General features: G+C 54.0%; 1 protein-coding gene across 1 annotated transcript in view; it reads left to right on the plus strand.

Annotated features, from left to right (window-relative positions):
* LRP5 (LDL receptor related protein 5) overlaps nt 1-23,656 on the plus strand; it is a 104,458-nt gene that overhangs the window by 15,309 nt on the left and 65,493 nt on the right. The window contains exons 2-3 of the mRNA XM_074336834.2: nt 14,615-15,011; nt 21,209-21,406. Of these exons, the coding sequence (XP_074192935.2) occupies nt 14,615-15,011; nt 21,209-21,406 (595 nt within the window). The remainder of the gene's footprint in view (nt 1-14,614; nt 15,012-21,208; nt 21,407-23,656) is intronic.

Genomic DNA, 23,656 nt, shown 5'->3' on the forward strand with positions numbered 1-23,656 from the left:
CCCAAGTACATTTAAATAAGCTTGGTGCTGAGCCCAGACCTCAATCTCCTCATTCAGCAGATGTGGAAACTGAGGCCTGGGGAGGGTCAGTGCCGTCAGAACCACTCTCTTGGGTGGCCCTGCCTCCTGTAGGAACCTGACGGCCGTTTGAATGGGGCCTCAGTTCTTTGGCTGAAAGCTACTGACTCTCCTTCCAGCAGAATGGACCAGCAGCCAGCCCCCCCAGGGCCCCCGAGTCACTCTGATCCCGGGACTTTTACTCTCAGTCTTTGCCGTGGCCACGGGCCACTTCCGGGAGCCTGGCAAGCCAGGAGCCGTTGAACTGAAATGGTATGTAATCAGAATGCTATATTTTGTCGAAAATAAGAATGTCAGTAACAGGCTGGTTTCTGGCAAGTCAAACTGGAACTCTGAAATACATATTTTTTTCTGCTCTGTTCTAAACCTTCTAATTAGAGAAAAGGCGCATTTGCAGATATAAGTCAAATGTCACAGCCCCTAAAAACTTGTCCTACTGTAGGTGTCACTGAGCTGGTAACATTCCATGGTTCCGTGGCTGCGAAGTGAGGGCTTGCAGAGTGCGTGTGTGTGCACGCACGTGTGTGCACGTGTGTGTGTGTGCATGTGAGAAAGAGGGAGAGACAGAGGTGCCTGCTGGTGAGCCCTGGCTGCCTGTTTCCTTCCCTCTCAGGCCCCCGGGCCTCTGCTTCCGGCTCCCCACTACTGTCAGCACCTGCCTGGCCACTGCGGTGAAATATATATGTATTTGCCCAATAAAAACATACTTAGTAGGGAAATGGCTTTCAGGGAAAAGCACTTTCCGTCACAGGAACATCTCTGCTGAGCAGCGGTCCGTGATCAGACCCTGACTTCCACCACTGTTAATGGACTGGGCTTTGGAAAAGGAGATTTGGCTCTGGTAACTGTTCCTGGCGTGGGATGTGTCCTCCCCTCGCTGGAGTCTGACTGGAGGCCAGACAACACTGAGGCAGCCCTGGGGGCTCAGTGGCCAGGGGTCCTGGTCCGTTGGGGTCATTCGGGTCCTGGTCCATTGGGGTCATTCGGGCCTTGTGCTGTGTTGGTGGGTGGGACGCTTCCTCGTCAGTGGGGACCAATGTCCTGGAGACCACCGGCTTGTGTGTATCTGGGTGGTGTGTTGCACACGGTTTCCTAGTAACCAGGTGGAGAAGCCCCTTCCTCAAGGCAGTCAGGCATCCACGGCCAGAGGCGGTTTCTCGCGGTGTAGGGGGCGGAGCAGTGATGGACGTCAGTCTTCTAGTCCACGAAAGAGGGCAGAGGCGGCTGTGGCCTGGCAGTGAGGGTGCTGAGCCAGGCCTCTACTGGCACATCCGATTGAGTTGTACTTTCGTGTTTTCCATTTCACTTTACCCTGCGTCTGAACTAAAAAATATTCATTGGTCAGATACATTCGGGAAATCCTGAGATAATGGAAGTGAGCTGGGTTTCCTCACCGTGGGACTTCCCAGGGCCTTTCAAATGGTAATTACATGCCTGGCTGTGTCCCCTCTACCTGGGCTCCCTTTACAGTTGAGGAAAGAGGGCCATTACTGGTGCTTGTAGGCTGGGTTGTGCCCTAAGTGACACGTGACACCACCAGCACTGTTCTTTACTGTCACTCTGGCTTTGGTGTGGCTTCTTCACAGTTGTCACCTCGGGGTGGTGGTCTTCTCACTCTCTGCTGAGTTCATGGAATGAATGACCCAGTGTCACGGCTGAACCTTCAGCCTAAGCTCCTGGCCATTCCCATCAAGAGATTTGGTAACAGTTGTTTGCTTTACATTCTTTGAGCTGCTTGTTGTTGCTCTGGGGATTGTTTCCCCTCAGATAGGCTCAGAGTCCAGAGTCTGTAGGGTGATGTGTGGCAGGGTGAGAGGTCGTGGAGCAAAAAGTCAGGGGGCCCGGAAGCCTGCCCCCGCCTGTCACGTGTGTGCTGCGTGGCCTCCTGAGCTGCTCCACCTGTTGGAGCTTTGGATTCTCCGGCTAAGAAATGAGATAAGACTGCTCTTCACCTGTGGGGTCACGAGGATAAGCAGGGGCAGCTAGAGGGTGGGAGCGCACAGTGGGCCCGCAGCAGACGCTAGTTTCTTCCTCTGCCCATCCCTCTAGGGTCTGCTGTCCCATGTGAGTGTAGGCTGGGGGCTGGGCACGGGTGGCTGAGACTTAAAAGGTGGGGGGCTTGATGACCATCTGATAGGCATCCCCTGGGCTGGGGGTGACCCTCTCTGTGTGGGAATTAGGCCACACATTCACTCCTGGGGGAACCCAGGTGTGGGGGCAGAGCCCCAGAAAGTAGTTTCCAGGCTCTCGGCCTCACATAGACAGGTGCTGGCTCAGGTAGTAAATGGCCAACTGTGATTGCATGGCCATCAGCTGTGGCTAGTTGGCCGTCAGCTGTAACCAGTGAGCCATTGGCCACTAATATAACTGCTGTGGCTACGCTAGCAGAGAGAAGGAGAAGAGAAGAGAAGGATGGGGGCTAGCAAGAAGATGGCAGCTGGGCTGGCAAGCGTGGATGGCGGTTTGCGGACAGTGTGGATCCAGCCTCCAGAGAGAATATAGTGATATGACTCCCCTACCTATGGCTCCGTGGGTGTTCCTTTCTGGCCTCACCATATCCTGCGTTCTTGTATGGGGAGCGGGAGCAGAGACCCCGCAGGCCTCCCCGCACGACACCAGGTCACTTGGGCCAGGGTCGGGGCGCTCAGAGTGACCTTTGGGAGCAGTGGGCTGCCCGACTGACACCCTGGCGTCCCTCTGGCAGGCACAGAGTGGCCCTTCGTCAGGTCCTGGGCCTTTGCTTGTCTCCCGGGACTTTCCAGAGCGGCCGACCCAGGCTCTTCCTCGAGCAGAGGTTCAGTCCTGTCCTTGGCACAGGCAGTGTCCTCTCACCTGCCCCAGGGCCACAGCCCTCCACCCCATGCAGGGGGACAACCCCCGCCCCAGCCCATCTCCCTGTGTAATGGAGGCCTACGTCCTGTTTCTTTGTGCTGTAAGGTGTTGGAAACAAGAGACCTCATTTTCTTTTTATCTTTTGCAACTGATTTCTTCTTTCCTGCTCCACCCAGCAAACCTGACCCTGACCGTTTCCTGCTCGCCTGCTTCTCTGACCTTTGAAATATGGTCCCTGCTCTGGAAACTTTGCCTGGCCCTCAGGGTTAATTGCCGCCTTCCTATAGGGCTGTGTGCGTGCACACACATGCGAGTATGTGAGTGTGTGTGTGTGTTAGGATTAGAGAAACTAGGATGGGGGGGCTGGGGGACAGCAGAGATTGGGTGACTGAACTGGGAGGAAGAGGACGAGCTCCAAACTGCATTGGGAGCCCGGGCTTGGCTGAGGGTCCTGGGGCAAATGTGTGTCTGGAGGAAAGTGGGGGTGGGGGTGAGGTGGGGTAGGGGGGTAGGGGTGTGGAGGCTCCAGGAGCTGGGCAGGTGCCAGGTGAATGTAGGGAGCAGGACACAGACCCTGTGCTGAGCTGGGGCAGGGCAGGTGGGCACCAGAGGTGGCGGCCTTTGTTTTACAGCCAGTGATGTCACACAGCTTGATGAATGTCCCTAGCTCATTGCGTTAACCCAGGTCAAGTGTAGACCTTGCAGTGTTCTGGAAGGTTCCTGCATCTGCTTCCCAGCCTTCACCCACCTGCCCTGGCCCAGGAGGCACCATCCTAGTTTTGTGTATTCTGAACTCCCCACCCTTGTTGTAATAAAAGCCCTTTCCAACCTGAGCAGCCTTGTTTTGGGATGAGGCAGGCGGCCCCTGGGAAGGGGTTCCCGTCGTAGGCCCACCTTGGCTGCATGTCCCCATTTGAAGCTAAATATGGTATTTATTCATTATTTTTATGCAAATGTCAGCAGCTCACAGATCATTGGTCGATCCTTATCGTGGCAGCACCTGTAATGGGAAGGGTGGAAGGAGGGCCCTCTGCCAGAAACCCCTTGGCAGCTGTGCCCTGCTCTGCATGGGGCCCAGTGGGTGGCATCGGCCATCCCTGCCCTGAGGTGGCGGGGTGTGGGCCCTGTCGGGGAGGGTACAGACAGCAAGCTCAGGGGAGGTGGGGCTAGCTGGGCGGGCTTTCACCTGGGCCAGGTGTAGAGACCGGGGAGGGTTTTGTGGGGGTGGGAACGGCTAATGGCGTGGAGGCAGACAGCGTGAGGTCTTCTGGAGACTTGGTGGGAGTGGGAGGTGGAGGTGGGGGTGGGGGTGGGGTTAGGAGAGGGGGAGGAGTGTCCTTGCTGGGGAGTCTAGGGGGACTGTGGCCAGGTTGGGGGGCCGGGAGAAGAATTTGGGGGTGTTCCCTTTCTTAGCAGGTCCTGAGGTGGATTGATGAATGGGGGAGTCTTTGGGGGGCTATGATAGCTCAGCTGAGGTGGAAGCCGGGGGAGTGGAGTCACTCTGGGGCATTTGGAGATGTTATCGAGAATTCCGCTCTGGCTGGGCCCTCTCAGGCCTGCAAGTTTGACTTTGCTGAGCTTTCCATAAAAGGCAGGACATCTGCTCATTTAAAGGAAACCTAAGGTTTTATTATTGTTGTAAATGTCAAGTCTATCCTTTAGAATATATGGACAACTGCAGGATTGTGTCGTCGAGTCGAGCCTGTCTGAGTTGGTAAAAGCTCGAGATAACATGGCATTCTGCCCCTGGAGTTGTGTGACCTCTGCCCACGACCCCCTCAGCCCCCCAGTGGGAGCGGCACAGGTGCTGAGCGTCTCCCGCGAGCTGGGTCCCGAGGATGGAAATGTGGGGTGGCAGGTCCCTGGCTTCAAGGAACTGCCCACATAAAAGTGAGTGTGGGTGTTTAATATTTCTTCCCCCTTAATTAACAAAGTTCCCTGAGAAGCTGAGGTATGATTTTCTGAGAATGCTGCTAATGGTACAGCAGTGCCATTTCCATTCATCGTTAGATCTCTGAGCTTTGTTCTTGGCAGTCAAGTGCATGGTTCTTATATTGCCCTTGGAGCAGAGGGACTGAACCTCTGTGAGCTAAGTGTCTACCTCCCGTGCACTTGTGGGACCGCACAGATTTCTCCTTGGTCCCCAGCAGTTTGGCCAGATCAGCGCTTCTCATGCTTTCCCTCATTTCCTCTTAGAGGGGAAGTAGAACTTTCCTGCTTGGGGATGGGGAGGCTCCCATGTCGCCTTAAACGTTGACCCCAGTCCAAGTGTCTTTTGAGGTTTCATGTTTTATTATTAGATTCACCGGAATTTTGCCGTCTGTCTCTGTGATAGTCATGTTAGTTTTATTTCTCTTTTTAAAAACACGATGATTGGAACTTCATTTAAAAGAACTAGAATTATAGTGAAGTAATAATGTGCAAGTCTGCATGCAAAAAAATAATAAAATTTTATAGAAAGACACTCTGGGAGGACCTAAATAAATGTTCATGGATAGGCAGACAGTATCAGCGAGAGGTCACTGTCTCCTAAATTGATCTGTAATTTCAGTACCGTTTCCAACAGTGCTCTTCCCATCCCTTCCTGGTGCAGAAATGTTGGTGCCTGGTGTTTGAGGAAGTGGGGTGGGGAGGGGGTGTCACATAGAGATGCCAGTGGTGACGTGGCCGGGGATACCCAGGTCTGAGAAGAAAGGTGGGAGCGGGGAGAGAGGTGTCAGGCCAGCAGAGCCTGTGGGAGTGGTTGGGAGTGGATTCTGTTGAGCAAATAAGTAGATATGTAGATAATCCCAAAAGCTAGGTTTCCACTTTGGAAAAGGTACTGGCAAGCGTAGAAATGGGGAAGATTAGAAAGTACCCTGTGGAAATATTTAAAATTCCAAGGACCGCCATGAACTCATAGATTGTACCATGTGTGCATACACACACACAGAGGAAGAAATATATGAAGAAACAATTACATGCAGTCCATTCTTCCTATTCAGTTATGTCTATAAACTCGCCACAGCAAACACTGAATTCGCAGATACCCAACCACTGCTCCCAGCGGAAAATACAGGGTTAGATTCCTGCGGGGCTCTGGTCACAACCTTTTTGTGCACTGATCAGTACACAATCTTGTTTCACGTGTGTTTCTGTTTAAAAACACCTGATTTAATGTAGCTTATTGATGCACGAGCACTGAACACACAGCCAGTCACGCTATCACCCAGGCCTGCGTGAAGCTCACCCAACACCGTTTCTCCGCTCAGCACATGGCAGCCCTTCCGCTCCGGGCCTGGGAGCCATTTCACACGGCGATGACCGGGCATGGGGACGCGAGCTGCGTGGCACCAGCTCCACTGCAAAGAGGACAGTCGTGTACAGCATGAGGGGGGAGCCACGGAGGTGCAGGGCTACTTGGTCCTTCTCAGCTGGGAACGTGTGTGGGGAGACTCAGCCTTTCACCACCCCTCCTCGTGCCAGAGTCCAAGAGCGGTGTGGGGGCAGAGCCCCAGAAAGTAGTTTCCAGGCTCTCGGCCTCACATAGACAGGTGCTGGCTCAGGTAGTAAATGGCCATCAACTGTGATTGCATGGCCATCAGCTGTGGCTAGTTGGCCGTCAGCTGTAACCAGTAAGCCATTGGCCACTAATATAACTGCTGTGGCTACGCTAGCAGAGAGAGAGAGAAGAGAGGAAGAATGGGGGCTAGCAAGAAGATGGCGGCTGGGCTGGCAAACGTGGATGGCGGTTTGCGGACAGTGTGGATCCAGCCTCCAGTGAGAGTATAGTGGTATGACTCCCCCATCTATGGCTCCGTGGGTGTTCCTTTTTGGCCTCACCATATCCTGCGTTCTTGTATGGGGAGCGGGAGCAGAGACCCCGCAGGCCTCCCTGCCTGACAAATGGCGCAGCGAGCGGGGTCCCCTGCACGACAAGCGGTCACAAAGGCTGCGTGGGTATTGATTGGAGGAATATAAATGCATTTTCGCGACTAGGCGCAGACTCAGATAGGGGGCCCGTGAAGGACGAGGAGAGGCTGTGGGTGTATTTCCTGGCGCTGTCTACTGAGCAGGCCCGCAGGCAGTGGCTCCCAGCAGCCGTGAGCACACCGAGTGCCCAGCTCTGGCTGCGAAAGCTCGTTCCCAGTGAGAGAACCAGAGAAAAGGCCGATTCTAGGGCCGGGGCAGGGAGGGAAAAGTGTATGGGAGCCTGGAACATATTTTTGTGCCAGAAAGTAACCCTCCGGGCACGATAGGGGCATGCCAAGAGGACACACGTGCCAGCACAAAGGGGCTGTCACTGTCCAAATCTAGGAAAGTCTGAACATCAAATCAAAGGGCATGTTGGGTCTCAACCCATTTAATGACACAGGAGTAGATGAGTCTACACTGGCTTAAATAACAGAATAAATAGTATGATGTGGACATGCATTAATGACCAGCCAACATTTAAAGACAAAATCCTAAATGAAGCTGCGACTATAGTCCTAAGTAATTCTTTTTAGTAGCTTATAATAATCTATAACATTACGACACTCTCAATTTTTATTCGTATTATTTCGAATTGTGTTAAAATACACATCACATGAAATTTACCATGGTGGCTGTGGGGACAGAGCCAGGAGTGCAGTTTCCAGGCTCTCGGCCTCACGTGGAAAGGTGCTGGCTCAGGTAGTAAATGGCCATCAACTGCAATTGGATGGCCATCAGCTGTGGCTAGTTGGCCGTCAGCTGTAACTAGTGAGCCATTGGCCACTAATATAACTGCCATGGCTACACTAGCAGAAAATGGGGGCTAGCAAGCAGATGGTGGCTGAGCTAGCAAGAGTGGATTGCAGCTAGCAAGTGGGGTTGGTTGACAGAGAAAAGTGGACGGCAGTTTGCAGATTGTGTGGCTCCTGCTTCCTGTGTCTCCAACCCAGCCGCCAGCGAGACGATAGTGCTATGACTCCCCTACCTATGGCTCCTTGGGTGTTCCTTTTTGGCCTCACCATATCCTGTGTTCTTGTGTGGGGAGCAGGACCAGAGACCCCGCATGACACACCGCATGACGGTAGCCATTTTAAGTGTCCAGTTCAGTAGCGTTAAGTACATTTACAGTGGTGTGCAACCACCACGTCCATCGGTCTCCCACCATCACTTATTAAACCATTAAAGCATTAAGGCTTTCACACAATAAAGCATCACTGTATATGCTTCTGTCCCCCCAGCTAAGCTGTGATATTTTTTGCTTTTTCATATTGTATAAACTAAAAATGCTCTAAAAAATTGCAACAGAGGTTCTGTGGAACTTGGGAAGCTGGTTGTGAAACATGTCGGGGGGGTGTAGTGGCCCTCACAGCCAGGATATCCTGAGGGAGGTGATGGAGGGAGGCACTGGCTCTCCAGACGTCCGGCTGGTCCCAGAATCTTCTTACTTGGGCACGTGGTGCTCCTGGCGCAGGGCTGGACAAGCAGGAGAACAGTGGAGGGAAGGTGGGCGCGGACTCAGGCATACCTGGAGGTGTGGCACCTGGCAGAAGTGGCAAGGAAGAACTCCTGCCTCTGGGGATGGGAGGGGGGGTACGAGATGGTGTGCAGGGTGGGTTGTGTGAATAACCAGTTTGAGAGACTCAAGCTAAGAGGCGCTCAGAGCTGTTAGGCGTCAGGGAAGTTGTTTATGAGCCGTTGTGAGTGGGATTAATTAACTTGAGTGCGTAGATGCATCTTGGTGTCAGGCCAGGGCATGCTCAGCATTTGCTAAGTCTTGTTCATCTTTCAAGGCTCCAGTCTCCCCTCCTCCAGGAAGCCTGCCAGGGCCACCCACAGCCAGCTCTTCCTCCTCCAGAAAGCCTGCCAGGTCCATCTGACAGCTCGTTCTCCTCCTGGCCCCAGGCACCTCCTGGCATGTCACTCATCTGCCTTCTTGCTTAGGTGGTTAACTGCACATGTGCATGTGTGGTGTGTGTCCTGCCCGACTAAATTGTAGGCTCCTTGAAGGTGGCCCCATGCTGTCTTCTGTTTCTGGCCTTCCACAGGGACCGGTGCGGGACACAGGACCATTCCTGCCTGATGAATCCATAGTTTGTGTCTCGGCCCCAGCCTGCTCCCGTGAGCAATGTAACGCTTGGTGAATATCAACAAGGCATGTCTGAAAAATGTTGCTGCTTTTGCTGTAGGAGCAGGGGATTGGATTACCTTGAGTGGGGTTGTGCTGAGTGTAACCATGTGAACGGTGTAAAATACAGGCTATCGGAATGGAAGCCCAGACATCTGCTATGAATTCTATATATGAAAACTGGATGTGCTCACGTGGGTTAAAGAGGGATTGTTGGTGCTGGCGCTTGCAGGCTCCTGGTTCTACTGTGGTCGGGACTGTAAATCAATCACGAGTCTTGCGACCCGAGACGGGAGGCGGAAGGAGTGGCCTTTCTCTGACACCTATTGGGTGAGGGTCCTGGGAACAGCCTAGAAGTAGGTGGGGATGGCCTGCTCCCACTCCCCTAACAGGGAGGTGCAGAGGACATTGTGGGGTGTCCTGAGGATCGTGTCTGTAAATATAGGCTCTCGGGAAGGGTAAGCTGTGCCTGGTTAAACCTACTGGAAAGCCAGGACGAAGGAAGAATGTCACGGGGAGAATTCAGTGGGCTCAGGGCGCAGCGGTACCTTTAAAAAATATTATTTCTTGAGGTGAAAATCATGTAACATAAAATCACCATTTGAGAGTGAACAATTCAGTGGCATTTCCTAGCTCCCACCTCTCTAATTCCAGAACATTTCCATCACCCCAGAAGAAAACCTCATCCACACTAACCTTGTTCCTCGCTCCCCCTCCCCCCAGCCCCTGGCAACCACTAATGTATCTGTCTTTATGGATTGGCCCGTTTGGGACATTTCATGTGCATGGAATCATACAATATGTGGCTTTTGTGTCTGGCTTCTTCACGCAGCAGAATGTTTCCAAGGTTCTTCCATGTTGTAGCGTATATTGGTACTTCATTTCTTTCTATGGCCGAGCGATATTCCGTTATACCGCCATACCACATTTTGTTTCTCCGTTCATCTGTTGGCCATTTGGGCTGTTTCTGCCTTTTGGCGATTGTGAGTAATGCTGCTATGAACTTGCACGTATAGGTATTTATTTGAGTCCCTGTTTTCAGTTCTTTTGGGTCTATACCTAGGAGTGGAATTGCTGGGTCCTATGGTAACTCTATACCACCTTTTTAAGGAACTGTGGGACTGCTTTCTTTTTAAGAGTAGCTACAATTTCCTGCTTTGTAGATGAGGAACCTGGGCTCAGAGTGGAGATGGAAAGTCTTGCCCCAAATCTCACAGCTGGAGGCCAGGCTGGGATTTGAACCCAGGCCCCTGCGTCTGAGTGATGTACTTTCCTTAGCAGCAGTAGAGCGAGCCCCGAACCCCTGCCTGGCAGGTGTTTATTAAGTGCTTCAAGTATGCTGCTATTGGGCTGAGCCTTTGTATGAATTGTCCTCTTTAAGCCTCGCGGTCTCTGATGTGTAGGTGCAGTAATTACCCCCATTTCACAGATGGGGCGTTGACGTCAGAGAGGCCCAGGTCTGAGCCAGTCCTGCTTTGAGCTGTCACCCTGAGCCGGTTGGGGGCCTCACGCACTGAGGGCCGACCTCGTCTGCTTGCCCTGGTGATATATATGGTCCTGAAAACAATGTTTGCACAGATAACTTCATGGCAACATAAAGGGAATTTGGGGTTAAAACATTAAAAATATTATATTTACCCAGAGACTCAATAAGGTCATCATTCCCTAATCCAGTCTCCTTTTCCATCTCTGTCCCCCACCTAGCACTTTCTCATAACCGTAGTTCTAGTGTGCATTAGGTTTATGGTCGTCTGCGTGTGTGTGTGTGTGTGTGTGTGTGTGTGTGTGTGTTTTGACTTTGCAGGATATCTTACACATTTTCTGATGTCGCTGCAATCATTTTCTTATTACTTTAATGATGCAACTTTCCACTGAGAGAACAATTTAGTTACCCTGATATTGGGGATATTTTGCTTGTTTTCTTTCTTATTACAAATAAGGCTGAAGCAAATATTGTGATGAGGACCTTTTCCTTCCTTTGGGTGTTCCTTGATTTAAATTCCTGCGAGGGTGGTTGCCAGGGAGAGGGTTTAGTACCAGTTACCACGGTATTTTCGGAAAGGGTTGTCCTGGCATGTGCAGCCGCCAGGTGAGTCTGCCTGTCTTTCATGGTGACTCCTCATGCGTCCCAGAGCATGGTGATGGTGGGGCCAGTGGCTAGAGCTCTCAGCCTGTCCACCCTCCCCTCCTCTTCCTCCTCACATGGCATAGTTTCTCTTCACTGCCCAAAGCTTGGGCCACCCGTCAAGAGCTATCCCTGGGTGGAGTGACATGGGGCAGGTCAAGCACCTTTCCAGGAGCCACAGCCTCCTTACCTGGGGGATATGCAACCATGACCCCTGACCTGCAGGGGGCTGTGAGAGGAGAGGGTCTTGGGCGCATGGGCATGTCCCTGGGGAAGGACCACAAGCACCAGCGTCTGCCCGCCTCCCGAGTGCTCAGCCCCAGAACCTTTGCACTGGCATTCCCTCTGCCGGGGCACCCTCCGTCCATGCCTCCCTCACACCCGTCAGGTCTTCGCCCAGTTGTCACTTTCTCGGTGAGACAGCCCGACCATCTGATGTGAAACAGCACTTCCCAACCCTTCCCCCTGCTCTGTTTTCCAAACCACAGTGTTAATGTTCCAAGGTCCCAATATTGCTTGATCTATTGATGATATTTATTGCTTATTATCTGTTTCCCCCACTGGAATATAGGACACGGCGGTGGGTTCTTTGTTCGGTCGCGTGTGCCCAGATGGTGCCTGCAGGTGCTACGTGACCTTGGGCACCGCCCACCCGCCCGGCTCCGTCCTGGTCTCAGCCAGTCCCACCACTCCTGGCTGCCTTTCCCAACACGTTTTCCTCCTCTTTCTATGCTGTTCTCCTCCCACTTGGCCCTCCTGCCCGCAGCCCCCTGGCTTCTCTCTGTCTGTCCTGCCCCAGCCTCTCTCCACCTGTGGGACAGGAGGGGTCCTTTTAAAGAGGCCATGTCTCTTGGATGGGCTGGGGCACCCGGGACCCCTCATTGGCGTGGGGCCACATTAGCTAGGGTCGCCCAGGCCCTGAGGAGGGGACTGGGAGAGAAGGTGCTGCCCGTGCCAGCTGGGGAAGGCGGGCGCCACCCACGCAGAGGGCCCCGCCACCTTGCTGTAAGTTCCCCAGGTGACAGAAGAGTGAACACTTAAGAATCGAGTGTGTGCTGGTTTCTAATCGTCTTAGGAGCATCAGTGGCTCCTCCGGGAAAGAGCCTGCCTGCCAAGGCCTGTGCCCGCCCTGGCCACACCCGCCGGGGCTCCACCGAGGCCTGCCCGCCGCCCCTCCCTGAGTCTCAGTTTGGGAAAGCACAGGAAATTGAAAAACACCCCCTCACCCCCCATCTGTGGCCTTTGAAGGGTGCACCTGAACTGCCCAGAGTGTAAACCGTGGTGAAAATGTGGTCTTTCCAGTTCAGGGACAGGGAACAGAGCAGAGCTAGGATTTTTCTGTGCCTGGGGCAGCTTCTGAGCGCTCCCTGCCTCCCGTCCCGGCCCCGGCGCCATCCCCCTCTGGGACTGTGCTGTCAGAGAAGGTTCGCTGGGTGTCTGGCCAGCAGCTGGGACTGGCGACTCCCCCGCCACACAGTGGGACACTGCCGTCCACCGTTGCGCCTCCTGGCTGGGAAGCAGTCTGTGGCCGTCCACCCATTGGCGTTCACACCTGGGATACCTATGGCAGCGGGAAGCCTGCTCACGCCTGACACCCTCCCTTTCGTTGTTGCCCAGAGATGCTGATACAGAGTAGAAAGCGGAGTCAGCGTCCCTCACGCTGCCTGTGTGAGCAAAGGGTCCTCAGGCTAGAGCTGGGTCCCCCCGGGAGGGGGACGTCCTGGGGCGACAGCACCATGGGTGCACCAGCGTGTGTTTAGCGGAGAGGATCGGCTTCTCAGATGGCTTTGTGACCCCCCCCAATGTTAAGAACCAGTGTAGAATTTCAACTCAGCATGCCCGGTGGGTCACATGTTCACTGCGTGAGTGGGACAAGCTGGGGACCTTGCTGCAGGGACCCTGGGGAGCCCGGGAGCATCGTGGCCGTGAGGCATGGGAACGTACTGTGGGGCCACGGTGCCCTCCTGATCCCACGCACAACTGTCTTCCCGTCCTCACTGATCTGCCCTCGGAAGGTTCCGGACCCTCCGTGACCCTGGGCATAACCCCTCTACCTGGCCAGGCCTCCATTGGTGGGCGTCGCTCCTGTTCCGTGTCCTGGAACCTCTGGTGGGGTGGGGACCAGGACCCTTCCAGGCAGCATCCCCCGTTCCTTCTCGCCTCTCACAGGACAGAAGTAACTCACTGTCTTGAAGTTGGGGTGCTGCAGGCTGGATGGGTGAAATGTAAACACCCCGGTCAGTGTTTATAGAGCAGCGGCTACGTGCTGGCCGGGGGCAGGGGGTTCTTAGCTGGGCAGCTGGGCCCTCCTGGAGCGCAGGGTCTACTGGGACCCTTGGCAGGTTGGGGAAGATTCTTGTGAGCAACCGGGAAAATGGAAAGTTTCATTTTTAATCTTTAAGAACTTTTTATCAAAGTACAAACACACAGAAAAGTGATGCAGTTTTACAAACTGAATACACCAGTGCATGATGAGCTTTCAAGGTGTGGAGGCCTTTGGGGTCCTGTGGACATAGAACTTAGCGGTGCAGGCTCCTCTCAAATCCTTGTCTTCCCCATCTGTAAAATGGGCGTAATGTCATCCACAGTCTGAGCGGTCGTGGCACAGGTGGGGTCACTGTGTGAACTGCAAAGAGCTGTCAGCTTGTGACTAGCGAGTGTTCTTTGCTACGGTTGCACCTGCTTGGGGCAGGAGGAGTGAGATTTGGGGACAGGTGTTTTTTATATTATATCTGCCCAACTCAGATATCATTGCGACATCCCTTTGCTTGATTTTTACCGTGTCTCTTCTTGCCGTGAAGAATTGTAGACCTGACACGGCGATGACGGTGACAGTGACAGTGGGAGTGGTGGGGCCCCGTAGAGGGTCCTGCCCTTGAATCCTCCACGTGTCTTCTCATCTTTCAAAGGAGGGATCAGGATTTGAGCCCGGCGCTTGTCCTGGCAGCCTGACCTTATTCTGAGCGGCACAGGAAGCTGGCGAAGGGTTTTGAGCAGAGGGGTGGCGTTCTAGAGTGGGAAACTGAGGCCACAGTCCCAGGAAGGGGTCTGTCCACGGAAAGTGGTCCAGGGATTATAAGGGAATCCCGAGGCTCTGCGGCCTGGGCTTTACAGCCAGGGCTGTGCTCTCGTGTCCCCATCCCCCGCATTTGGCTGACGAAGGTGATAGGACTTCTGTGCAGCCCTGAAAGATGTGTGGCCTGGTCGTGCATCATTGTGGGAGCTGGTGGCTATAGCACGATGAGTCCCCCAGGCCTGGGTGGGACAAATGACAGCCCTCAGCGGTGATTTCAGTAATGACACTGTTGCATTGAAAGAGCCTGTGAGTGGCGTGGGCCTGCCCAGGCACCTCCCTGGCAGTGTCTTGGGGGAGTGGCAGGAAGGAGCTGGAGGGCCTTGGCCGTGAGGTACGTGGGGTGGTCCGTGCACATAGCCCCCGTCCTAGGCCAGGCACCCCGGGCTCAGCCAGTGGTCCTCATGGGTTGCTTCTGTCCCCACAGCCTCACCACTTCTGCTGTTTGCCAACCGCCGGGATGTACGGCTGGTGGACGCTGGCGGAGTCAAGCTGGAGTCCACCATAGTGGTCAGTGGCCTGGAGGACGCGGCTGCGGTGGATTTCCAGTTCTCTAAGGGAGCCGTGTACTGGACAGACGTGAGCGAGGAGGCCATCAAGCAGACGTACCTGAACCAGACGGGGGCTGCCGTGCAGAACGTGGTCATCTCCGGCCTGGTGTCACCCGATGGCCTGGCCTGCGACTGGGTCGGCAAGAAGCTGTACTGGACGGACTCAGAGACCAATCGCATCGAGGTGGCCAACCTCAATGGAACGTCCCGGAAGGTCCTCTTCTGGCAAGACCTTGACCAGCCTCGGGCCATTGCCTTGGACCCCGCTCATGGGTAAACCCAGCTGCCTGTCCCCTTGGTGGGGGGTGGGGGGGGGGCTGTGCTGGTCATGGTTTCCCTCTTGAATTTACTTGAGCCCAAGTTTCTTTTTCATAGAAAACCTGGCAACCTTAACATGAGTTTACCTTTCAGAATTTGTTGTTGAGAATTATTTCCCCTGGATGGTCCATAGTCATGTTTCTTTTTTACACTTGTCATGCTTGGCCATGGATTTGAATCGTCAGACGTCTCTGTTGTGTTTGTGATGGGAACTGAGGAGGTGTGAACGCCCTACAGGTGAAATTCACACCTTACACACTTCACACCCTGGTGTGTCCTAGAAGCCCTCTGCTTCCCTGTCTGAATTCATGGAGGCCTGTGAAGGCTCAGGGCCTGCCTGCGAGTTCCAGGCGGGGGTTGTGAGTGGTGGGCAAGCTCAGAACGTGTGACGAGTTGCAGGATGGGATGGAGAGATTGTGGGGAGACAGTCAAGCTTCACTGGCTAGCCAGGCCAGGCTCATTCTAGACTGTTCTGAGTGGGAGCTGTTTGCTCAGTCACTCCTCAGCCCTCCATCCCCTCTTCCTGCAGCCTGGGAATGACACACTCTTACCTGGGCTGCAGCAGGCCAGGTGACTGACTGCCTGCTGGCAGCAGCCGACCCACTGCCATGTCTTTCCAGTTCTCTGCTGGTTTAGTTGTCAGAGGCGGCTCTCTGACATCTTGAGCAGAAACACAATAGCTTTTTTTTGGCCTCAGGCCCTGTGGAAACACTGTGTGTTAGTTTATTTAATGTCACCACACCCCTCGGAGAAGTACCAGCCTGGGCCGTTGCAGATGAGAACAGCCAGGGAGGACTGGCTGTGGGACATGCCTGAATTGTCTACGTTAGAAAATCCCTGTCTCCACTGCGAGCCCATGCTGCTGACTTTGTGCTACCTGCAGGCCAGGGGGCTTGGGGGGCTTGGAAGCTCAGAGAACAGCCGTGTGAGGGGCACTGTGGCCCAGTCAGCCTGCTTACATGGGTGTGCTGCACTGGACTGGCTTCTGATGTGGGGAGCGAGCTGGCTGGTCTGTGTAAAAGCCGTGTGAGTGACCTGAGTGTGGGAACGGGGGGTGTGAGCCTGTGTGTGTGTATGTGTGTGCATGGGTCAGTGCACACACCCGGGGGGTAGGATGGTGTGGAATTTACAGCCCCACTGTCTGACTCACTGAGATCAGGCCAGCTGACCTGCTGCCCCCACCACCAGAGGAGCACCCCAGCCTCAGCGTCCGGGGGCTGGGGGTTCATGCCAAGCAGTGACTTCCCTGTAGAACCCTCTCGCCCCCCTTCCAAGTGAGCTAAGCTGCCCAGGGGCCAGGCTGATCTTCCAGGATGGTCTCTGTACTGCCTGGTGAACGGTCCCCATCTCAGACCTCTGTCATGCCACAATTTGGCTCCAAGACTCCTGGAGTCACTGACCACCTTCCAGGAGGTGGCAGCTGGCATGACCAAGTCTCCTTAGCTAAGAGGGGCCGTCTGTCAGCGGTGGGAGAGGCTGAGGGGAACAGCCTTGAGACCTTTATGATGTACTGGGGGGAGAAGGCCGTAAATGGAGAATGTTCTGAGAGGGGTGTGTGCCAGGGAGGAGAATAAAGTAGGGGCCAAGGATGGGAGGGGCGGGGTGAGGGGCTTCCCATCGTAGATCCAGAGCCTGGGAGGGTCTCTTGTGACTTTTGAGCAGAGACCTGAGGCAGATGAGGGCGAGAGCCATGATGCAATGTGGGGAAGAGTATTCCAGGTGGAGGGAACAGCCAGTGCAAAGGCCCTGGGGTAGCAGGGGCTGGGCCTGTTGGAAGGGCTGTGGTGGAATGAGGGAGGAATGGGGATGGCATTCAAATCAGGGCCAGGGACAGATCAGGTTTTTAGTGGAAGAGTCACCTGCTCTAACTCATGTTTAAGGGGATCCCTCTGGCTGTTGGAATGAAAGTAGTCTTTGGAGTGGGAGCAGCTATGACTAGCAGCTAGTCAGCTATGACTGTGATGCTGGCAGTAGAGGGTAGTGGCTTGGACCAGGGAGGTAGTGAGCTGGGGGTGTAAAGTAGCCAGATTGGGGTTGATTTTGAAGGTAGAACCAGCTGCATTTGCAGGCAGTTTGCATGCAGGTTGGGGAGAAAAACAAGGATGGCACAGTGCTGGGGTGTGACCATGTCACATGCCATGCAGAAAGCACCAAGAACAGTTAGTAGGTTCAAGAAACTTAGCTGTTTTTATACTAAACGTGGCCCTCCCCACAGTGGAAATAGAGTCTCCATGTCCACACACAGATTTCTCTTTTTTCTTCCTCTGGCCTTTTGCCATTTCGGTTGGGAGGTGCTTGACCTTAGTTGTGAGGTCTTCAGTTGGGAGGTGCTTGACCTTGGTTGTGAGGTCCTAGGTGAGGAGGTGCTTGGTGCTAGGTTGGGAGGTGCTTGACCTTGGTTGTGAGGTCCTAGGTTGAGAGGTGCTTGGTGCTAGGTTGGGAGGTGCTTGACCTTGGTTGTGAGGTCCTCAGTTGGGAGGTGCTTGACCTTGGTTGTGAGGTCCTCGGTTGGGAGGTGCATGGTTGGGAGCCGTCTTCATATTCCCATCCAGACTGGCTTTGCCTGCACCATCTCTGGTCAGTCTCTGGCTTTTCTCATTAAATGTTTGGAATCCTTTCTGATCTTGCCTTTGAATTCTCCCCCAGATCTACCTAGGATCACGCCCCTCCCCCCAAGGCAAGTGTGTTGATGTCCTGGGCAGCACAGCTGAGGCCCCACCCTCTCCCCACGCCTTTTTCCTGCCCCAGTAACGTGTCTGATGAATGAGGGAGTGAAAATAGTGGTAGTAGTCTCTGCTACTCACCAGATCAAATGAAGGTGGGAACGCTGGATGATGGTCCCCAAGTTCCTCTGTGACTGTGGCTGAGGTTGAGATGTCCCTTAGGCACCACGTTGCCCAGGAGGGAAGGACTCTAGGCTAGTCTATTGGAGTCTGGGCTGAGTCCTGGGCACAGGAGCCCTGTATGAGCGAGGTTTTGTCCTCCATCCTGGCTACAGACACAAGTTTGCAAGGAGCAACTTTGCCCCATCCTGACCCCGTTGGATCCCTTTTGCCATCTCCTGTGCCCTCCTGCGACACCGTCCCCCACTGGGGTCCTTCCTCAGATGAGGGGGTACCCGCCCCGGCCATTATCAGGAAGGAAAGTTCTCAGTCCAAATGTCCACAACAGTGTGCGTGCGACCAGAGCCCACGGCCAGGAAGGCCCATGGACCCCAGAGACTGGACTTGAGCCGTTTCAGTGTCGTGGGGGACAAACACAGGCGTCCTCAGGGGTGGCAGAGCCAGCCCTGGGGAGGACCCTCTGACCCTGAGGACCTGAGCCCAGCACTGGGGGAGGCCCGGCCTTTGCCAGCCCGTGAGGGGCTGCAGTGGCTCCTGGGTCTTAAGTTAAACCCGGCCTGAAACCCAACCCCCTCTTTAAAATGCAGAATGGCCCTTCCCTAAAATAACACAACCACAACCGCAGCCTCTGCACAAAGCCCAGGCTGCAGTGCTTTTCTTCGGAAGTTGATTTTCCTCCGTGGAATTTGGCTGGGCCTGTGGCAGCGTTCAGGACTTTGCAAGAGCACGTCCACGCCAACCTGTCTCTGGTAACCGAGTGGCTTGCAAATTCCCCATTTAAGGAAACCAGCGGCCTCTGTTATGAAACTCGGGGGAAGGAATTTGAATTATGCTCCTCGTGGCGGTCCTGAACCTTCACATTTTCTGGTCTGTCCCATTGGCCGCCGTCGAGCCTTGGGGGAGGCTGCGGGGATCGCTCTGAGATTTATTCTCCTGATACCTTCTTGGTGGCGGCCTAGCAGGAGGGCTGGGCTCTTTCCAGGCCGCGGGGGGTGGGGGGGGGACAGCGAGGGGAGACAAAGGCATTTGCACCAGGCTGGCGGGAGCCTTTGCCGAGCTGGCCGACAGCACCTGTGAGCCTTGGGCTGCCAGGAAAAGTTCACCACCACCCCGGGCCTGCTGGCGAAGGGCTGAGTCATATGATGACCAGGCCCCGGCCTTTACCAGGGAACCACCCTGTGTTGCCAAAGCTGCCACTCGCATGTGACCTGGGGCAGGTCAGCCTTTCAGAGCCTCAGTTTTCCCATCTGTCCGGTAGGCGTAGTAAGTCCCGCTTTCCCTGTGCCATTCGAGTTCTCACTAGATGCGCAGGAGACAACAAAGGCTTTTTGGAGAGGTGGTCAGTGTGAAGTGTGCTCTCCTGTCTGTCCCCACTGGGGAGCTTGGTGACAACAGCTGGGTGCAGTTGGTCCCTGTGGGGAAGAGAGTACATGTCACACAATCCCCTGCTCATTCACGTTAATCTCATCACAGGAAGGTGGTGGGGGCACTGGCCCAGAAATGACAGCCTCTGGTTTCCTTAAATGGGGAATTTGGGAAGGCTGCATGGCCCCATGGATGGGGGTGGCCCTTCAGGTACCCGCAGCTCCTGTGGCCACAGAGCTCCCGTGGAGGGATAGGTGGCAGCTGTGTGCGTATCATTTTCCCTCTCTTGCTGGACAGAGACCCCCCAAAAGGTAAGGTTGGGCTTGTTCTCCCTGATGACCGCGCTGGTCCCCCGTGGACAGCAGCTCAGGGTTTGCTGACAGGGGTGCAGTTTTACCTCTGAAGAAGTGGAGGCCAAGAGCCAAGGGGGGCCTGGCTGGGAATAGAGAGGAGCAGCGCGAAGAGCAGAGGGCCTGTGGAGTGACGCTGTCCTCAGATTCGCACGATGACCTGTGGCACCGCCCCACCCCATCTGGGTTTAGGTGTCCTGGGATGACAGGCCCTCGCACGCGGTGGCACAGGTGGTTCCCGGGAGCCCCTGCCTTCCCAGTCAGGGGTCTGGGCTGAGTCCCGTGGGCCCAGCATGAACGAGCCGCCTGTCTCTGAAGCGGTCCCTAAGACCGAGGGTGATGGGCTTTGCCGATGGCCAGGATCTGTGCCCATCTCAGAAGGAGGGGACTGGGGACACCATGCCACCTGGGGAGTTTCATGGACCGTGAGTAGCAGAGGAGCTCCCCAGTGGAAAATCCAGCACTGTCCTCCTTCTCTGCGGAGCGTCGCTGGGTAGAAAAATAGTGGCCACCTGCCTGGAGAACTGGGGACATCTCTGGATGCTGGCGGGTGGGGTTTGAACCTGTCACACCGGACGCCTGGTGTCGCAGCATATAGTCTTCATAGTGGGACATGAAACGAGAAAGCCTTTGAGGAGCTGTGGTTTCTCGTGGATGGGTGCCCCTCGCTGGGAGCTTGAGAGCATGCAGGAGCAAAGCCAGGTCCCCCACAAACCCCGCCAGGAGTAACTGCTGTGATTCATTCAGGGTACATCCCACCTACGTGATGGTGTTTTTTAAATAGACTTCGTTTTTTTAAAGCAGTTTTATGTTCACAGCAAAGTCGAGGGGAAGGTACAGAGAGTTCCTATACATCCGTGTAGGTTCTGTGGCTTTTGACAAAGATTTAATGTCATGTATCCACCATTGTAATATCAAAGAGTCATTTGACTGCCCTGGAAGTCCTCTGTGCTCTGTCCGGTCCCCCTTCCCTCCCCTGATCTTTTTACTGTCTCCATAAGTGTTGCCTTTTCCAGAATATCATATGGTTGGAATCACACAATATGGACCCTTTTCAGATTGGCTTCGTTCACTTCATAAGATACATTTAAGGTTCCTCCGTGGCTTGTCATGGCTTAATAGCGCATTTCTTTTTAGTGCCAAATAATATTCCATCCTACACGTTTCTAGTTGTCTTTTAGAGGTTCGTTTACAGCAATTTCATGGTAGCAAAAAACCAGATACAACTCAAACATCCAACGCGCAATTACTTAAATAATTTATGGTAAATAAATGATAAATAATCTGTATCACTGTTAAAAGAACAAGGAGGATTTCTAGTAGTAAAAAGACAGGGTGCCCAGAAGACGTTGCTGACTGAGGACAAGTTGGACACAGTTTGTTTTGATTACCCAACTTTGTTTCAAAATTAGTTTATTACTAACGGCTTATAAAACACATCACCAGCGAGAACACCCCAAGCCCCTAAACACTGGTCATCTCTGATGGGTGAGATGCGAGGGCACAGTCACTGCGTTGTGTCCTGTTTGCATTTGTGGAGACAGAAAACACAGAGCGGATGTGGTAGCGCTGTCTCCTCAACCCTCCTCCTTAGGTACATGTACTGGACAGACTGGGGCGAGACGCCCCGAATCGAGCGGGCGGGGATGGATGGCAGCACCCGGAAGGTCATTGTGGACTCGGACATTTACTGGCCCAACGGGCTGACCATCGACCTGGACGAGCAGAAGCTTTACTGGGCTGACGCCAAGCTCAGTTTCATCCACCGCGCCAACCTGGATGGCTCCTTCCGGTAAGTGGCCGCGTGGGTGTGGACCCCACCTTCCCCACCGCATTCCAGCTGCCACCAGACCCTCGGCTAGTCCAAGCTGGGTGTTAGGATCCTTTATAGTCTCGTATCTGAACCCTGGGGGCCTGAGGAATTCAGGACCCTTCAGAACTTGGAATAGTAAGAGACTGCACACCCCTCATCTGACATCAACCCCAAGCGAGGCTGGGGGAAGGAGGGACATCTGCCGTCCCATGTGAATACTTTTATAGCAAAATGTAAAGTGTTCCTCCTAAGTGAAATTGAAAAGGCTGTAAATCGCTCCACATCCATGCACAGGTTTTGCCGTTAAATGAGTGACACAGCTCTTTCAATTTCCAGAAGTTTGGATTTCAGATTTGCAGATAAGGGATTGAGGACCTGAAGCCCAAAGGTCCAACAGGGTTGTGAACAGTTCACGGCACCCTCGTCCTCCCCCAGCATGTAAGCATCCTGAAGCCTGGAGTAGGGTCGGTCTTGGTGTTCACTACATTCCCCAGTCTCGCCAGAGGGCCTTATACATAGTAGATGCTCAATAAAATGGGTTGAATGAGTGAATGTGAAGGATGGTTTTTCATTGTTGGGTAATTGCTTTTAGAGCTTTCTGGTCAGCTTAGCTTAACGGTCTCCCTACTTCATTATGCGTTAGATTAGGAATGTACCCTCCAGTGCAGGTGAAGGCAGTTTATTCATTGACCATATACACCTGCTGGCTAAGTGCCAGGTCTTAGGGACGCCACGCCCCCCCAGCCTTCCTCCTCCCGCCAGGACAAACCCCGTTCCTGCGCTGGCAGGGCTCCTGGCCCAGGCAGGGAGTCTCTGGGTGCCACTGCCAAGGGCGGCGGTGACAGCATGGAGAGGACTCAGTGACTTGATCTCCATAAACGCAGGCAGATACCAGCTCGCACAGGCTTGAGGACATCGGCAGGTTTGCCACATTTTATCCAGCCTTGTGTATTAGTTGGCTATTGCCATATAACAAAATACCCCAAAACTTGGCAACCTAAAACAACATAGTTTTCTGGGGGGTCAGGTATTAGGAGTGGCTTAGTTGGGTGTTTCTGGCTCAGGGTGTTTCCTGAGGTTACAGTCAGGCTCCTGGCGGGGGCTGGGGTCACCTGAAGGCTTGGCTGAGGCTGGAGGATCCACTTTCATGGCTGTTGGCAGGAGGCCTCTGTTCCTCCTGGACCGCCTCTTGCAGCTGAGCCATGCGGGCTGGTTCGAAACATTCTATCCCATTGTCTCTGTGAGACAGACTGGCCTGGGGCCTGGTTTGAGATTTAGAAAGTGTGCCAGCCTAAGAAACCGTGGTCCTTGGGATGCTGAGTGATCCTGGCAGTTATGAAGGGTGGATTAGCTGCTGGAATGGCTGCAGGTGGGGGTGTCCTGATCGAGGGTTTGTGATGAGGGACAGTGATGATGATGGTGGCATTTCAAACATGATAATGGTGGTGGTGGTGATAGTGGTGGTCACAACAGTGGTGTCAATGATGGTAGTGGTGATGATGATGGTGGTGATGGGATGACGATGGTAGTGATGGTGGTGATGGTGATGTCATATGATGGTGATGGTGATGGTGGTGGTGGTGGTGGTGATGATGATGGTGATGGTGGTGATGGTGGTGGTGAGGATGGTGATGGTGGTGGTGATGGTGATGGTGGTGGTGGTGGTGGTGGTGATATTAACGATTGTAATGATGGTGGTGATGGTGACGATGGTAGTGATGGTGGTGATGGTGATGTCATATGATGGTGATGGTGATGGTGGTGGTGATGGTGGTGATGGTGGTGATGGTGGTGATGGTGGTGGTGAGGATGGTGATGGTGGTGGTGATGGTGGTGGTGGTGGTGGTGGTGGTGGTGATATTAACGATTGTAATGATGGTGGTGATGGTGACGATGATGGTGGTGACGATGTTAATGATGGTGGCTAACTCTTCCCTAATACTTGCTGTTTTCCAGGACATTTTCTCAGTTCATTCCATTCTCACACCAACCCTATGAAGTGTTCGCTCTTATGATCCTCTATTTCAGAGAGGCATGTGAACTCACCCCAGGTCACACAGCTAGACAGAGCCAGGGTTGTAGCCCAGATGCTGTGACTGCAGGTCCATTCTCAGCCCCTGCTCTGCGTGCCTCACCACAGGTGGCCAACGCTCTTATGGATGCGCCCCGGGCTGGTCCAGTGGAAGCATGGTCTGCTCGTAAGGGGGGCAGGTGCCAGAGCCAGGCACA

The sequence above is a fragment of the Rhinolophus sinicus genome, chromosome 14 (assembly GCF_057876585.1).
Source record: "Rhinolophus sinicus isolate RSI-liver-muscle chromosome 14, RSI-T2T, whole genome shotgun sequence".
In the NCBI taxonomy this organism is placed as follows: domain Eukaryota; kingdom Metazoa; phylum Chordata; class Mammalia; order Chiroptera; family Rhinolophidae; genus Rhinolophus; species Rhinolophus sinicus.